The sequence below is a fragment of the Desmodus rotundus genome, chromosome 12, assembly GCF_022682495.2.
Source record: "Desmodus rotundus isolate HL8 chromosome 12, HLdesRot8A.1, whole genome shotgun sequence".
NCBI lineage: Eukaryota > Metazoa > Chordata > Mammalia > Chiroptera > Phyllostomidae > Desmodus > Desmodus rotundus.
The window spans coordinates 92,325,591-92,344,549 of NC_071398.1; the positions used below are offsets into that span (position 1 = coordinate 92,325,591).

At 40.5% G+C, this 18,959-nt stretch overlaps 1 protein-coding gene across 2 annotated transcripts in view; it reads left to right on the forward strand.

Annotated features, from left to right (window-relative positions):
* LOC112298073 (torsin-1A-interacting protein 2) overlaps nt 1–17,827 on the forward strand; it is a 30,713-nt gene extending 12,886 nt beyond the window's left edge. For both annotated transcript variants that reach the window (XM_024552988.3, XM_024552986.3), the window contains exons 2-5: nt 6,867–7,045; nt 9,015–9,533; nt 11,815–11,916; nt 12,572–17,827. In XM_024552988.3, coding sequence (XP_024408756.2) covers nt 7,012–7,045; nt 9,015–9,533; nt 11,815–11,916; nt 12,572–13,323 — 1,407 coding nt within the window. In that variant the 5' untranslated portion in view covers nt 6,867–7,011 and the 3' untranslated portion in view covers nt 13,324–17,827. The remainder of the gene's footprint in view (nt 1–6,866; nt 7,046–9,014; nt 9,534–11,814; nt 11,917–12,571) is intronic.
* Nucleotides 17,828–18,959: the final 1,132 nt, after the last annotated feature.

Below are 18,959 nucleotides of genomic sequence, written 5' to 3' on the forward strand. Positions count from 1 at the left end.
TTTCTTGACCTTACAGAAATTTCAATTCCTTAGGTTGCTCACAGGGCCCAGGAATCTGCATTTATAAATAGTGCCTTAGGAGACCCATGTGGGTGCTCTGTGGGCCATAGATGGGGAGACACAATAGCAGCATAGGCATGGTGTTTCGTTACTGGTTGAAAACATGGGAATTGAGTGCTCATAAAGTTGCAAGGTAGTGACTGTTCCTGTACCTTGCTGGTGACACAGATTCCCATCAGACTGAAGGTCACTTGATACTTCAGGTTACAACTCAGTCACACTTTTTCTCATTAATTAAAAAGATTGCACTAATGTAGCCCTCGTTACAAACAGTTCTATAAGGTGTCAGTATAAGCTCTGTGAGTATATACCCAAAGGAATCAAAAAGTTAATTTTAATATTACATTAAAAAGGGTACTGTGCCCTCAGATGTAATTACCACGTACCTGCTATATGGTTCACCCAGAAATAACGTGGGAGTTTTCATAAAATTGAGCAAGGGAGGAAACTTAGAAAGCTTTGTAGCTTTCCAGCTTAGGTCATTTCAGTAAGACAACAAACACTTGGTTTAAAATATTGTAGATTATTCTAGAATACTCCAGAGTTAATGAATAATGAGTTTTAAAGTATAAGAATGTTCTTAAATTAGTTTTATGACAAACGCTCTGGAGGGTTACCCGCTCTTTCGGATATGGGAGCCACATCACGCTGTGCTTCCGTACTGTGCAGGAGTTGGTAACGCCGCTTACACATAATGGTGGGCATTTGCAAGATGACGTTTAGAACTACTGCCTGGTATTTTATGGCAGACCTGGGAGTGGAAGGTTAATGGAAACATGCCAGGGCAGACGGGAAAGAAAATGTCTCCTCAAGAGAAAGCTGTCCTGGGTTGTGGGTGACTGTGTGAAGATTCATCTCTTAGTCATAGGAGAAGGAATCCCAGGCAAGCAGGCAGGCCCAGGCAAACAAAGAACTCTGTGGCACCTAAAGAGTACGTGGCCATCAGCACGTCACAGGTATCTGTAAAGCGAAATGAGTCATACCCACTCCGGCTCCGCAGTCTCCCCTAGCAGCCCTTGGCTCTCCATGGAATGTTGGGCATGCCACTTGAAAATGGCTTGTTGTAGAGGAACCACAGTGGCCCTGCTGCCTGCTGACCTGGGCTTGTCTTCGAATGCTGATTGCTGAATGACCGTGGGCGAGTTAACCTCTGTATCCACTTTCTTCATCTGGAAGAGAGAAGGCATCATCGTAGCCCGTATGTCGTAAGACTGTTGTGAAGAGGAACTGAGTTAATACATACAGTGCTTGGAAGGCGCTTAATAAACATTAGCAGTTATTGTTGTGTATGATTTATGGGGTTTGTTTCCACAGCAGGATTGTAAATTGTTTGAGGACCAAGATATCTGCAGCTTTTTATCTCTAGAGCCTAAAATGGCATCGTTCATTAAAATAAGCTTTTAAAGCTAGAAGAAAAGACATATGCTTGTTGGACCCCGACTGCCACACAATTGTCCTGATGGCCTTTTTGTCTAAACTACCATCCTGGGTAGACCAATTCTTGCACGTTCTTCTCATCGGCTAAACTTCTAATTTCCCTCTCCTTTTTAAAAGAAATACTTGCATCTTGGTGTTGCGGATACCAGTGCTTCCTGATACCTGCCTCTTCCCTTTTCTCCAGGTCCCCTCCAGCTCTTCATCCCTTTCCCTCCTGCTGCCTGGTCCCCCTGGTCAGGATGGAGCAGAGGTTGGGGAGGTCCTGCCATTTCCCAACAGCTTTTCCTTTCCTGCCTCCCCCCAGCTGGTTGTGATAAAATGTACTGGGGACTGTGGTTGGATGTGGCTCAGGAATGTAAGTCCATTGCCTTTGGGCTCATAGAGTGACCATTGCAGCCCTTTTCTTCTGATTCTTTTCCCCACAGATGCCAATATATTTTATTTTAATTACTCATTAAAAGAAATAACTACATCCAACATATAGAAAAAGGCAGAGAATAACATTCGCCGATGTACCCAGGTCACGTGAACGTTTTGCCACATTTATCTGTTAAGATACTTTATAGATACAGTCGAATCCCATCCTTGAAGAAAGCACTAAATGGAAGTTTATGTCATCCTTTCTATTCATATTTTAATTTTTTATACATATTAAACTGTACAGGGCAATAAAGAGAATTGGATACTTTCAAGTTTTTATTATTCGTAACATTTATATATATAAAAATATGTAATGCATCAGTTTGTAGGGCACCCTTACAACATGTATGTAGGAGCCCACTAGACTTGCTTGAATCCCTGCAGTACAAAGGCCACTCAGTGTGCCCGACCACGAACACTACCAGTTTGTCACAGCACCCAATGGTCCGAGATGGAGCATGAAGGGTAGCCGCATCTGCAGAGGAAGCAGTGAGGCCAATTTGCGTAGCTCTTTAGGGCAATCCCAAGATACCACAATTAAGGCAGGCATTCCTCATTCTTCCATCTGGTTCATTCTCCATGAGCGGAGAACAAAACCTCACTGCTTCAACCTGTCTCAGGCCCTCCTGGAGACAGTTAAAGCAAAACGATGTGTTCAGGGTCACAGGGAAGTGGAGATGACTGCCAGTGATGAGCCGAAGTGTCCCTAGTGGAAAAATACCATCATTACCTCCCCATACTGGCCACAGGAAACCAGCATTTCACCTTTGACCTTGAAAGGATTTCCCTAAACATAAATGTTTTTCTGCCATGAGAAGTACACAGGGTCTTCATCAGTTCATTTTTATAAAAGATGCCTTCTAAGGTATCTGTTTATGGATAGAAATACAGAATGGTTTTTCCTACCACTTCAGAAAGTCTCCAACATCCCCATTTCCATTAGGACGGGGCTCCGCCTCGCTTCCTTATGCAGCCGGAGGTTCTGAATGCGCATGCTTCCTGGTATGGATTGGACACATTGAGAAGATTGACGTGCTTCTGGAGTGGTGGCCTCCACATCTCCCAGATACCACAGCATGACACGTGACATGTTACAAAGGGCCTGAACGCAAGGAGCTACAGGAATGGCCTGTGCCTTGAGACAGGGAAGGTGTTATCTCAAGCATTTGTAAGATTATAGGAATACCTGTGGCAGTTCCTTTGCAGATTGTTTTTTTAAGTACATTTTATTGATTATGCTATTACAGTTGTCCCATGTTTTTGTCTTTATCTCCCTCTGCCCAGTACCCTCATACCCTCCAACATTCCTCCCTGCTTAGTTCATGTCCATGGGTTGTACATAATAAGTTCTTTGGCTTCTCCATTTCCTATACTATTCTTAACCTCCCCCTGTCTATTTTATATCTACCATTTATACTTCTTATTCCCTGTACCTTTGTCCCCCATTCTCTCCCCTTCCCTCTCCCCGCTGATAATCCTCCATGTGATCTTCATTTCTGTGATTCTGTTTCTGTTCTAGTTGTTTGTTTAGGGGTTTTTTTTAGATTCAGTTGTTGGTAGTTGAGTTTGTTGTCATTTTACTGTTCATAGTTTTGATCTTTTTCTCGGATGAGTCCCTTTAACATCTCATATAATAAGGGCTTGGTGATGATGAACTCCTTTAATTGGACCTTATCTGGGAAGCGCTTTATCTGCCCTTCCATTCTAAATGATAGTTTTGCTGGATAGAGTAATCTTGGAAGCAGGTCCTTGCTTTTCATGACTTTGAATACTTCTTTCCAACCCATTCTTGCCTGCAAGTTTTCTTTAGAGAAATCAGCTGATAGTCTTATGAAAACTCCTTTGTAGGTAACTGCCTTGCTGCTTTTAAGATTTTCTATCTTTAATCTTTGGCGTTTTAATTATGATGTGTTTTGGTGCAGCTCTCTTTGGGTCCAACTTGTTTGGGACTTTGAACTTCCTGGACTTGTATGTCTATTTCCTTCGCCAGATTGGGGAAGTTTTCTCTCATTATGTTTTCAAATAAGTTTTCAATTTCTTGCTCTTCCTCCTCTCCTCCTGGCACCCCATGATTTGGATGCTGGTACATTTAAAGTTGTCCCAGAAGGTCCTAAGCCTCCCCTTATTTTTCTAAAGTCTTGTTTCTTCATTTTGTTCCAGTTGAATGTTTATTTCTTTAGTTCCAAATTGTTGATTTGAGTTCCAGTTTCCTTCCCTTCACTGTTAGTTCCCTGTATATTTTTATTTCACTTTGTATAGCCTTCACTTCTTCCTTTATTTTGAGACCCTACTCAGTCATTTCTCTGAGCATCCTGATTACCAGTGTTTTGAACTCTGCATCTGATAGGGTGGCTGTCTCCTCATTGCTTAGTAATTTTTCTGGAATTTTGATCTGTTCTTTTATTTGGGCCAAATTTATTTGTCTCGGCGTACCTGTTATGTTGTAAGGGGCAGAGTCTTAGGTACTCACTACGGCAGGGCAACCCACCTCACCATGTTGTGGTGCTATATGTGGGGGAGGGGTCAGAGAAGGAACAATGCTGCTTGCTTGGCTCTTGCCCTGCAAGTGGCTTTCAGTCACTTCTCCCACTTCCCACAAGCGAATTGGACCCTTTCAGGTGCTTCCTTGGTGCTGATTCCGTGGGTGGGTAGGCTTATGTACATTCTAGGACCCCATGGGATCCTCCAATGGACTCTCTTGAGAGACTGGCAGTTTCTCCCACCATGGCAACCCCCCACGGGTTTTTATAGCTAGAGGTTTTGATGCCTTATTTTCCTGGCTCTGGAACCCTGGGTTGTGTAGTCTGTCTCGCTCCCCAGTTGCTCCTCTGAGTTTTTACCTGCACATGAATGTGGGACTGCCCAGTCCGCCAGCCATCACCTCACTTTGTTCCTCTCCCGCTGGCTTCCCATCTCCACCCTTCCTACCAGTCTGGATGAATATTTCTTCTTTAACTCCTTGGTTGTCGGACTTCCATACAGTTAGATTTTCTAGCAGTTCTGGTTGTTTCTTGTTTTTAAATTGGTGGTTATCCTTTTGGTTGGTTGTGCAAGGAGGTAAAGCAAATCTATCTACATCTCCATCTTGGCCAGAAGCCTGCAGATTGTTGATTGGCTGCCACCTATTGTAATACATTTTGTTACCAATTAATATATTTTGAAAGCATTCTATTATAAAGCTTATTGAGGATATTCTACATGCAATAAAATGTAGATTTTAAATTTGATGACAATTGTAACCACCACCTCAATAAACACATGAAACACTTTCTTGACCCTAAAATGTTTTCTCATGCCCTTTTCCAGTCAGTTCTTCCCCCAGGAACAAACTGATCCATTTTTTGTCACATAGTTCATAGGTCTACACTCACAGAAAGGAGGCCTGTCCCTAACTCCTCCCTTCCCTTCCCGTTTATAATTGGCACCACTCTTCATTCACTCGTTCATTCATATTATTTTCAATTAAACTGTGGAGTTCTTACTCTATACCAGGCACTCTGCTAGGCATTTGGGGTCACTATTTTAATTTTTAAGATTATATTTTATAAAATTGTGCTGAGAAAGATACAAAGAAGGCTAGCCTTGTCAAAATGTAACACTTTACAAAGCTTTCACATATGTATGTTTTTTTTATTGAGTTAAACTTGGTGTATAACATTATATAAGCTCCAGACATACGGCATTATAATTCGACATCTGTATACACAACAAAGTGATCACCACTAACTGTCTTATTACCATCCTTCACCAAACAATTGCCCCCATGATCCTCTGGTAACTGCCAATCTGTTCTTTGCATCTGTTAGTTTTGGTTTTTTGTTCATTTTTTTTAGATTCCACATATGAGTCAAATGGTACAGTATTTGTCTTTCTCCATCTGACTTATTTCACTTAGGTCCATCCATGTTGTTGCAAATGGCAGGATTTCATTCTTTTTTATGGCTGGTTAGTATTCCATTGTGTATATGTACCACATCTTTACCCACTCATCCATTGATGGACACACAGGTCGCTTCCATATCTTGGTTATTGTAAATAATTCTGCAATGAACAGAGGGGTGCCTGTGTGTTTTCAAATTAGTGTTTTTATATTCTTTGGACAAACACCCAGAAGGGGAATTGCTGGATCATATGGTAGTTCTTAACTTTTTTGAGGGTCACATATATTTTTGTATTTAATCCTCATAGCAGTCTTTAATCATTTTTACAGATATTGAAGGCTAGGTAATTTCAGATAATATTGTTTTTGACAAAAATAAGATTTTGACTATAAGGTGATATAATTATTTTTATTGCTTATAAATTGCTTCTGCTTTTGATTCCTCTTGTATGTAGTTCATAATTTATATATCAGTCTTCTTTGAGTACTGCCTAAAAAGACATTGTATAAAGGGCTACTTCTCTATATTTTCCAAAAGAATGCCACTAAGAAGGCAGTAATGGAACTCCAAATGTGTAATACTCCAAATACCAAGGCAATTATCTTAGTTTGCAGGTGGCCCCTGTACAGGGTTCCCTGTTAAGGATAAGCTGTGGACAGGCAAAGTCTGAGGAATTTATATGGGACAGAAACTGAAGACATAAAGGACATCTGCAATGAGTAACTCAGCAGTGACTTAAATTTCTACTCTTAGAATTACTTTTCACTTCAGTTTCATAGATGTTCTCTGTAACATTCTGGTCCCTTGGTCTTATCCTTTCAGCCACACAGGAATGTATTAGGAGATGATGGCATTCAAAGCTAATTATCTGAAGCTTTTTTCTGTGTGTAGTCTAGAATACGGAATGTGATCCTCAAGAAAGGCAGAAAACATTTTTTCTTCACTAGAAATCATTTGAGTCAGGAAACACTACTCATACTAAACAGATGTGATAAGTAAAGCTGAAATTGGCATTTCCCCATGTACGAATAAAAAGCCATTTACTTTTTTTTTTCCATTTTATTTTAGTGATTGTATATATGCCTTGTTTCCTGGGTCCACGGGAAGCATGAGTCGTTGGGACTTGGGACAAGGAGAAAACAAGACATCTTCACAAGGAAAACCAGGCAGTAACGAAAAATAATCCCAAAGTCTGACGGGACAGAAGACAAACATGGCTGACAGAGGACTTGGGGGTCTGCCGGAGGGTAAGATGAGTCTGTGCAGCTCTGAGGTTGGTGCTGTAGGAATCTAGGGCTGTGCTGGGAGAAAATCTCTGATGACTGACTGAAGCCTGAAGCTTGGAAGTAAAACAGAAATTAGCTTAATTCATTAATTTGTTATGGTTATTCTCATTCTTTCACATTTACTGAATTTACCATAATATCAGACCTTAATTGTAAGTACAGTTAATGTTTCAGACACTCCGATAGAAGGAACCTATACAGTATTGGAAAAATGCAATGACTCAGAAAAAGAGTGTAGACAAATCTTTATTTATCTAAAAAATCAAGATGGTTTTAAAAATTAAGAAAACAGTTATATGCTATATATTTAGAGGGGATTTTTCGATTATAGGGAAAGATGAAATTTAAATTCATCTGACTTATGTATATACAGAGGATATATACAAAATAGGCAAAATATAAAGTAGATTTTCAGAAGAGAAGAATTTCATATTTATTTAAATCTTTTACTAAGGATGTTTTTTAAAAACATAAAAGAATAGTATCATGAACCCCCATGTACTCAACATCTAACTTCAACTATTACCTACATAATGTGGAACTTGTGGCCTGCCTTGGAATATTTAAATGTGAATCCAAGACATTACATTATTTTATTTGTGAATAGTTTTCTTCTCTTTAAAGTATTTAAAAAACATAACCAAAATAGAATAATCACACCTAAAAAAATTAATAATTATTCCTTAACTTGTCACATATCCAGTGAGTTATTCACATCTACCCAATTGTTTCAATCACATTTGGGTTGTTTTTTTTCTTTTTGCAGTAGGGTCACACACTGAATTGATGTGTCTTTTAGATTGCTTAATTTTTTAAAGTTTTATTATAGAAAATTTCAAACATAAAAGCAGAGAGAGGGATGAAATGAATCCCATGGAGCCATCAAATGGCTTCATCTGCCGTCATATGGCTAATACTGTTTCATCTAGACTCCCTCACTCCTCTTTTCCCCCCTACCATTTAACTGGAGCAAATTCTATCTAGACCTATAATTTTAGCCATAAATACTTGAATACTTATCTCTAAAAGATAAGGATTCTTTTTAAAAAATACTATCACAATACCTTTATTGTTGTGAAAGGTGAACAAAAATTACTTAGTACCATCAAATATCTGGCATTTGGATTTTCTTGATTGCCTCATAAATATTCCTTTAACAATTGATTTCTTTGACACTGGATCTGAACAGTGTGTCCACACATTGCATTTGGTTGATGTGTCTCTGATGTTTCTCTTAATCCGCAGGCCACCCCTCCTTTTTTTCCCTTTTCTTGACATTTATTTTTATTCCTTGCTGTTACTAAACAAACAGAGTCTTCTGTTCCTTGGAATGTCCCACATTCTGGGTTTTACTGATTGCATTCCTGAGGCATAATTTAATGCATTCCTCTATCCCCGTACTTCTTGGAACCTGGTAGTTAGCTATAGAAGCATGATCGGATTCAGGTTCAGTTGTTGTGCAGGAAGACTTCTTAGGTGGTATATTTCCTGGTGCACTGAATCCGGAGGCTAATGGTGGCTGGATTTCCCTCTTTGTGTGATAAGACTGATCAGCTGGTTCAGCTGTTGCCAGTCTGGTCATCCATTATAAAACTCCTCATTAGCTTTTTGTGGAATGGTTTTAGTTGCTGTTGATGACAATTGCCTAGATCCATTATTTCATTAGGGAAGAGGATATTTTAATGCAACCAAACATTGGTTCTGTCATTCAGAATAGTTTTACATTAGTATTATTTCTTAAATTCATTAACATAGTAAATTTGTTTTGTCTTGATCTTCTTTAAGTGGATGTCAAGATAAATAATGTTTAGGAAGAATGCCTTGTAAACCATAAAAATCTATATAAATATTACTTATTATTTGGGGACCTTGTTAAAATACAAAAATGGAATTTTTAAAAAATAAAAATGATACATTTTTATCTCCATAGACTCTCAAAAGGATTTGGAAAATGACCCATCAATAAATTCTCAGGCACAGGAGATGACAGTCACAGCAAGTACCACTGAAGAAGCTCAGACCCTGAGCCCTGCCTCTGGCCTCAACAAAGACCCCCAAGAAGTTGAAACAGTAGGTGCAGGAAGTACAGGTACAGCTGATCCACCAGAAAGTCCCAATGAAACAAATTGTGAGCAATACCCAAAGGATGAAACAGAACATGAGCCCAACCAGAGTTCTCAGGATGGCAAACAAGAGCATCAACTCTCTTCACAAAGTCTGGGTGAAGAACCCTTGCGTCCAGAACCCAACTGTTCTCCAGGTGACGAGGCAGGAAGAGCAGGTGCACCAATAGGGAGCAGCTCCTCGGACCTCCCTGAGGAAGTGAGCAGCAGACCCGGAGCTTCCCAGGGGCCACCTGCTGTGGAGTCCCTGGGTGCCCAGAGTCTTGGTCCTTCCAATGCAGTGCTGGAGAGCCAGGGGACACTGAGGAGGCGACTGGTGGAGCCAGGTGAGAGTGCCCACTGACCTTCTGTCCCATGTTATATTGATTGCTCTGTTACTGACAACACAGCATAGGGCAGGGTCCTTTCTAGAGAACATCTCTTTGCTTGGGCCTCACTGAAGGTCACGTAAAGAGATATGACTGAGTTGGAATTACAATGAGGTTTCTTATCTCCTAGGCTAGCTCATTCCACTCCATTAAATAAACTGTATTTTTAAACAATGGTTTCATTTATTTACTGTTTGTATTAATGTAGTATGAGGAAAAAAAGGGCATGACTTTTAAAAATTCACCTCTGTTTTTTTCTTTATTTCTCATGAGCATGTTTTCACTTATAATTTTAAAATATTTTGTGTTTTGGGAAACTAAATGCTACAAAAATTGAGAGATGAGAAATTTAAAAACCAACATCTATGGTGCAAGTACCCTTAATGCAGTCATTTCAGTTTTATAGGACTTTGAGCAAATCAGTTAATTTCTCTCTGATTCCTAGCCTCCTCCCCCGGCTTGTACATTAAGAACAAGCATCATATCTTCCCTTATGAAGATAATAGTTACAGTGTGCTAAGTCCTTACTGGAACTCAAGGGCCGTGGATTCTAGCTGTGGCCTTCCCCCTTGGGTGACCTTGGGCAAATCTCTTCACTTCCTGTTACTTGAGTTTCCTATTTGTAGAATAAAGAAGTTGGACAAGATGGTATCCAGCTGGTCTCTTGCATCTCTCCCCTTCTGTGACTGTATGTGTGGATTTCTATTTTCCAAGTACTCTGAAGAGCTCAGCCTGAAATGCCTATTTATCAGTGCAAAGGAATATAAAACATAAGACACTCTGTTCCTCAGGGACTTAAGGGCTAGAAATTCATGTTTCACTATAAATCCATGACTGATCTCAAATATATGTTTCATTCAATAATCATTAGGTTGGTCTGTAATTTCAGTGAAGGCAGGGATTATGTCTCTCTCATTCATTGTGTTTCATGGCACCTGGCACAGAGAAGCAACTCTGTGATATTTTTTAACTGAAGAAATGAATGAGAGCAATATGGACCATTAAATGCCATCAGAATTTCACTGGTGTGCAGGTTCACTGAGTAGAGTAAGAAAATATTGTTTTAAAATGTAATTTATTTGTAGGAAGCAACTTAATATAATGGAATGAGCTAATCTAGGAGATGAGAAACCTTGTTCTAATCTCAGCCACATTTCTCTATGTGGCCTTGGGCAAAACCCTTAACCTCCTTGGAACTTCGGCCATAATAGGTAAGGTGGGAGGCCAGAGTGGGCGATCATTAAAGATCCTTTCAGTCCGGAGGAGTGACGGAGGGAAAATGGAGACAACTGTAGTTGAACAACAATTAAAAAAAATGTGGGGGGAAAAAAAAGATCCTTTCAGTCCTTAAACTCTGTGACAGGATATTTTAAAAATCTATTTTTTTTGGTGTAATATGACTAAATGAACTATCCTTTGCAAGTGAAGATGATTCTGTTTCTTTACTTAATACAGTATGATATTTGACTTGTTTTTCCAGGAAGGGTTATGGGCAATACTCAGCTTTCACTGTTGAGTGAGGTACCTTGCTGGGGTCAAGCACACCTCTACACTCTAGAGTGAATTACCTTAGAGTGATACAAAATCCTGTGCTCCTTTGTACCCCACATTTTAAGATTGGTGTCTCACCCACAACTACATTTTTACATAGTTGATAAACATTTTTAACCTTGTAGCCCCTGCTTTGTGTACCTCCTTCACTAAGAGTTTCTGACTTGCTTTTGTGAGCTATTTTGCAACTGTACAGTAATCTCTCCTGGCTCTAAACTTAGTGCCTCAGTCATTTGTGTACGTGGGGCCCCGAGGAGCCGTGTGAGACTTGAGCGCCGGAATTTGAGCATCATTGTCCTGTGATGCTGAGTGTTGTATACAGCTGACAGTTCTTAAATCACTTCTTAATTTTGTACATTTTTGTTGACTTACATAGATAGGTTTGGCTGCAATATTAGGAGCCTTGCTTCTTTGTCCCTGAAGTAAGGGCCAGTGAGGAATTGTGAATGTAGCAACAGTATCCTTAAAGGAATTTTATAGCACTACATTTTATTCTTCTAGGTAGAATAAAAATAATAGTGAACTTTAAGGAAAAGACAGGAAAAAAGTTAGCCTTGTATAAAAGAAAATTTTACAAAGGATAGAAATCTTCTCAGTCAAATAATTCTTTGGTTTGGTAAGAAGTGTAAAGCTATACACACTCTCATTAGTGTACTGTCTAAAAACAATGTTCTTTTTTGCTCCTCAGAAGCTGAAAGTCATCAACAAGAAATACAAACATTGGAAGAAAACAAGGAGAACACACAGGGTGCCATCAGGAAGATAAAGAGCAAGGAGTTTTTGAGCTATGGTGAGAACCAAGCTGGTCTTCGTATAGTGTTGATTCACATTCAGAAATCCTCAGAGAACATACTAGAAGACTTGCAGAGTTAAACAGCTTAATTTTTTTTTTTTAATGTTAGAAAGTAGGAATCAGTAAGATAGAGACCAGTAGAGTTTTAGGGGGTCTCCCTTTGGGGGTCCTGGCTGATAGTTCCCCACCCTGAAGGAAATGGTCGAGCCCCACAGGAGGAAAGGTGTTTGGTAGACAAGAACCCAAACTGCCTGCTCAGTGAGAATGAACCTCTCAAGCGCCCTTGTTCCACCTTGACCATCGAACAAAACACGGCCTGTAGTAGGTGGTGCAGGTGCTTTGAGAAGGTAGACTATCCTGATAGTTCATTTCCAAATCGTATCTTCATATTGTACTGCAGCAACATATATCTCACAGCCACAAATACATAAACTTACTTTTTACTTTTGAACAAAGGCATTGTATCTTCAGATAATTAAAGCTAAGAAATCAGGGGAAAAGCTATATCCGGTAGAGTTTAAGAGCAGAAAGTTCGGAGGATTTCGGCCAAAGACACTCCCCAGCCGGACAGGAAGCGCGCTCGGCATGGGCTTGGATTCCCACTCACGATCTCTTTACCCCCCTGTCCTTTACCTTTGTCATTCCCTGACAGGCCCCGTCATCCTTGGCTTCCTGGTAGCCCTGGCTCTGGTTTTGAGCTCAGCTCACAGCTACTTCGCACAGCACACGCCCGCCAACCCGGCCCTGGAGGCCTTCCTGGCCCAGTTCGGTCAGCTGAAGGAAACGTTTCCGGGCCAGAGTTCCTTCCTGTGGCAGCGGGGCCGGAAGTTCCTCCAGAAGCACCTCAACGCCTCAAACCCCACGGAGCCAGCCACCATCATCTTCACGGCCGCTCGGGAGGGAAGAGAGACTCTGAAGTGCCTCAGCCATCGCGTCGCCGACGCCTACACCTCCTCCCAGAAAGTCTCCGCCATCCAGATCGACGGGGCGGGCCGCACGTCGCAGGACAGCGACACGGTCAAGCTGCTGGTTGACATGGCACTGAGCTCTGGCTTTGAGAACGGCCAGAAGGCCGCCGTGGTGCACCGCTTCGAGTCCCTTCCAGCGGGCTCCACCCTGATCTTCTACAAGTACTGCGACCATGAGAACGCCGCCTTTAAGGATGTGGCCCTGGTGCTGACCGTTCTCCTGGAGGAGGAGACGCTAGAGGCCAGTGTCGGCCCGAGGGAAACAGAAGAAAAAGTGAGAGATCTTCTCTGGGCCCGGTTCACCAACTCGAACACGCCCCACTCCTTCAACCGCATGGATTCGGACAAGCTGAGCGGGCTGTGGAGCCGCATCTCCCACCTGGTGCTGCCCGTGCAGCCCGTGAGGCTCATAGAGGAGCAGGGCTGCCGGCTGTGAGCCCGGCTGCGCCTGCGCGGGAGGCCGTGGGCTCATTACAGTTGGCTCGAGGCCTTCCGTGGCCGTGGGAGGAGAGGGTCGGACGTAAGGACATCGCCTGAAATGCCCTGGGCAGCTGCTTTGAGGGGAAAACATCTTTTATTTTTCACTACTTGCAGAATTTTTCTAAGCTAAGCATGGCCAAGCTAAAAGCTGACCTGACTTCTTGTTTCCTTGCCTTTCAAGCAAATCGGGTTTGAAATATAGCATGGTATATATAACTGTGGGGGTTTTTTTTAATCTAAAAATACAGCAGCAGAATTGTTGCACAGGAAAACAATCTTCTCAGAGTAACTACAGAGTGATTTTTGTATCATATGTGAAATATTTCAAAAGCTCATTTTAATAGCCTAGTGATGGGATTACATTTTATACTAATTTGCACTTTTTGAATGGTATGAAAAAAGGAAATTTGTATTCAAATACCTAAATACTTTATGTAAGTCACTGTTCACAAGCTGAGATAATAGCAGCTGTATGCAAAAAATGTTTTTTTTTTTTAATGGGAAATGGTGGGGGATTGTTTATAATCACTGGGAATGAGGGAATTCTAATTGGCTGCACCTTTACCTCAGCTCTTCTGAATTGTCCAGGGCAGTGATTTTCACGCTGTGTCTACTGTTCAACCCAGCCCCCCAACCCCTTAGTATTCCAAGAGTTCTGCTTCAGCTCTTTCATGGGGACCCTTCACAAGATTCCGTTGGAACAGAGAGTTCCACTGATAACGGAGTTTGAAAACCCGTGATTGAGCGAGGAGCCATCTTAGAAGACAGGAAATGGGTAGAAAAAAATGAATGTATTAAAATTATGAGTAGGAAGAGGACACAATATACGTTTACTGCACAGACACGTTTTTTATAGAAGACAGGGACCTATAGATGAACGACAGAATGTTTAAAGTAGTATCTACTAGCATATTTCTGATGCTTTTGTTAATTTCTGTTTGTCATCAGTTCTCTCCCCCCTGAATGGAATTTTATAATTGTCTAGGATGAGAGTGTGAGTGTCCTTTAAGAAGAAAAAATTTTAACAACCAAATGAATAGTAAAATCTATATAGGTACATTAGCATACCTTTACCATACTGTTTACTTGTTAAGCAGTAATAGAACATTATGTAATGCATCTCATTTATTTATCTGCTGGTTAGATATACCATTAAGTTAACAATTCAAGAAATGCAAGAGATGTATACTTAGTGAGAGAAAGCAAAATTGTAGATAATTTCTAAGAGGTTCTAATGGTCAATATTAATTGTTGGACTTATGTTCTGTGACTATTAGAAGGATTGAGATGGTGTTTATGAAGACAGTAGGTTTTTTTGTTTAAATTGCAGCTTTGAAAACAGAACTCTAGGAAATGATCTTGACCTAATGAAGGGTCTGTCCCATTACGTGGCAGTCCATTACATGGTATTACAAGGCAGAAGGGCAGTCCCATTACATGCTCCTGGGCCATTTCAACTGCTCCTGGAATGTTTCAACTAGGTTTTGGCCTCTCTGCTGGTGTGAGAGCAGAGAACTCATATGATTAAAGAATGGAAGGAATTTTGGAAATAGTAAGAAGATACTGGTATCTTTATTGAAGAATCTGTTTGAAAATATCTGTTGCAGGAAAAACAGATAAATCTATTCTAACCAAAGTAGAGGCATACCTAAAGGAACTATTTTCATTTGGGATTTTATGAAGGAACCTTCTAACAGAGTTGAGGAAAGGCCTACCTGAATAAAAAATTAAAGCTTGGTGAATATAATATCAATCCAGTACACACTCAGAGGAAATAAATTGAAGAAAGATCTATATACCACAGTTGAATACCTGCATTTCTAGATCTCAGATGCTAACATTACACAAACCGATGGTGCCTTGTAGAACTGGTTCCTGGGCCAGCTGCCCCGGCCGCCTCGGGTCTCAGAAGAACCGTGTGATCTCTGTGTGTCTAATGTCAGTGACTCAGGTCAGAGTTGAAACAAAGGCTCTTTTTTCTTCATTCAGTTGAATATGGTTTTTCATTATTTCCTTTAAATATAATTTAAAAAAGGAAATTAAAAAAAATAGCATTTTTTTTACCATTCAGCCTTCGTTAAAAAACCCTTTCCTTCCATGGATAAGGGCAATCACCTGAAACTGTTGTCAGTTCTCTGTCGACTACTTCAGAAATCACTTTAAAAAGAAGCAGTATATTAGCTCTGGGTCTTCTTATGAAAAAATGATTATTTTTAAAGCATAAAACTTTATATTTTTAAAGGAACAAATAAAATGTATGATCTAATAGATTCTTAGGTTAATTTCTACTTGATTGTTTCTATTTTTCACATTTTTCAGGTCTCCAGATTTTCTTTCATGTGTCCAATAGTTCATCTTTCATTCTTATAATAGATATTTTGTTTTATTTGACCCTAGAACAAGGACTTGTGGGCATATGACACCATACATGACACCCAGACACCACCATTTAGTTACTATCACAGAATAGCTCTCATTACATTGTGTATGAACATAAACACCTTTTGATTGACACCAGCATCCTAGAAGCAACTGGTGGAATAAGAAATTGTCTCTGGACTTGAGTTTTGCCCCTGTGGGATAAATTTTAGGTTTCCCAGTTGGTTTCTAAGGGTTGGCAAAGAAGCTCCAGGGGATTCATATCACTAGAGGTAGTAATGATATTGTTTCTATTTTTTTAATCAATCAAATAATTTGAATTTCATTTGAGAGCCTCCCAGCTTACAGTGGTAAAGCTCAGCATGCTGTGACCTCTAACCCTACCCAACTAAGGACCCCCGTGAACAGTGGTAGCTGCTGAGGTGGTTTTGACCTTTTCACAGTTTTTAATTGTTTGAATTATACTTCTGTCTGTTAAAGGCAGGTGGCATAATGAGCACTGACATTAAAAAATAACAAACAAATATAACACATGAAAGTGATGATTCAGCAAGATGATCTTCGCTAGGACTGTATCGGCATATCTCCAGCCAAAATGTTTACACAGCATATACAGGCATCAGGTACTTCAAAAACTAATGTTAAATAGAAAATGTAATTATTATATCTGATTGGGGTTATCATTTAATGGGAATGACTTTATATCCATGTAGCTTATTTGTGAAGAAGTACTTTCAAATAGCAACATGAAAACTTTTTATCATTTGAAAATAAAACAATTATAAAAATAAGCCAGTACGTATTTGTAAAGTGCTCAATATATTATTCCATAAAAGCAGTTTTTAAATCTGTTTTTCAAGTCGAATAGGTAGTTAATATCAGTGTTCATTTTAATATTTTGTTTGCCAATCTGAGCATACTATATTTCATTTTTAAATTTGTTGAAAAGCCATAGTGGTTTGGTTTGGTTTTTATCCAAAATTAAAGCACCTTCAACACTGTGTACCATTGTTCATATTTGCCTTTATATAAGAATATAGAATATCATTGATTACAAATCCGTTAATCACAACCCAAGGAAATACAAAATGATTATTTAAAATTTTTTCTAAAGGCTTCTATGAGATGATCACATATTGAGCCTTAAGAGTCACACACTTGTGAATAATAACAAATTTGCACAAAAGATGTTGCCAATTCTAGAGAGAACTAAACTAAGATGCCATATAAAACAGTTTCTCCAGAGGACTTTAAAATACACCTCCTTCCTATTTGTTGACAGTTTCGGTGTTAGGTTGTGGCCTAAATTTGTCTCACTGAGACTGAGACTGGACTATTAAAACTCATTTCTAACTAATAAACTGCCCTATCACACTATGGCGTTGCTTCTCTACCTGGCTTTAAAAACATATGTGTAGATTAAGAAAGAGCACCAGCCTTACCCCAATGGCCTGCGAACACAAGCAGCATCCCCTAACCTGCAGATAATCTGTAAAGATAGATAATTGAGTCTTTGGTGCCTTCCCTTCCAGTATTACCTGTGGTCTCTATTTCAGCTTGTTCTGATGTCTTTAAAAATCAGATATTGGTTCCTGCCGTGGGAAATGATCTCCCCCATTTCCTCATGGGGGCTCATAAACAAAATTTGCCCTTGGCTAAGAACACTTACCTGAATTAAAAGGAACATTTTGGACTCGGGAAGCCACAGGCTGAGGAACCCTGCGGTGGGGCAGAGTCGGCAGGATGTTAGGCCCAGCCTTCCTTCCCTCGTGCCCCAGCCTCATCAGCACTAAGCTACTCACAGCTGCTCCCAGTTGATCAGATTTTGCAAGGTGCAAATCTATTTGCCATCCCTGCCATCAGAGAAAGAAACAGGACGTTGACTTTGAAACACATCTGCATTTTTTTTCTATTTAACAAAAATGAGTGGACTTTGCCAGTATTCGGGTCAAACTTCTTGGCATTCTTGGCCATCCAACTGACTGCTTTTGCTTTTGTTTCTTATGGATGTTGAAGAATGTGCCTTATTCAAATCGGTTGTCTGATTTTACCAAAAATAAATCTTAATTTTTCTCCGTTGACTGATACTTTGTTCTATTTCCAAAAATGTCAAGTTTATAGATGGGCCTGTGGTCATCAATGGTAGGAAAGAAAACTGCCCTCGTTCGGCAAGTTCAAGAGCCTAAGAACACTGTGTGGGTCAGGCAGCCTCGGGGCCCTAAGTAACACTATACAGTGCAGGCGCTGAGCCTAGAACCTGCTGTTCTCCTTGCTCATTCTTTGGGTGCTAGTCCTACTTCATGAGGCTTTTTGGGTAAGTGGTAGAGTGGGTTTGTAAGTAGAGCCTTGGGAACTGCTCCTAACCTGGGGTGTGCTGACAGGAAATGTGTTCTTAAGCATGGTTGTCACTCAGTTGTGTGTTGGGGGTGTGGGAGTCCAGAGAGTGTCAACAGTTTGTGCCTTAGCATGTCACCAAACGAGAATCCGAGCAGCAGCACCTGAGCACCCGCCTCAGCCTCTTACTCTTTCCCTTGGCTCTCCGTCCCTGCTATTCACCACTCAACACAGCAAACTGATTGGCATAGTTCATAGAATAGTCTTCTATCAGAGCTGAATTCAATTTTGAAAATCTGATCCTTTTTTTTAGTTTAGAAAAAAAGGAATTCTCAGGAGCTTGCATATCTTAAAATATGAGCTTTCAGTGGAATAGGCTCAAGTCCAAGGATAAGAGGAGCCTGAGAATGAAGAACAAAGGATTTTCCCAAAGGATTTTCCAAGCACCCACCTGGGGTTGCAAAAGCTGCAGCTGCCTCCTTTGTAGACGGGCAGAGAGCGCTGTGCGGGGGGCTGGGAGGGGCAGCAGTGAAACCATCCTCCACGGACAGCCTGTCTACCCTAGAAGATAAGGAGTACACCAAATACCAGTGGTCCATCCTTGAACACCACAGAGAGTCAGAAAGAGGGAGTGGTGCCTTCTAGGGGTGGCCCAGGAGCAAGTCATTAAATCAGGGAAAAGGTAGGAAGGCCATGTAAACTTTGGGTTGAAGCTTGCTGTGTGGGCTCAGAGTTATAATTGAAAAGTCATCCCAGGGATGAACAGGACTGGGAAAATTCCTGTTTGATTTTTTTTTAACTTTTTTTTTTTTTTTTGGCAGGGGCAGGCATGGACCCGTTCTGGATACCCGATGCACATGCATTCACACTCAAACCCTG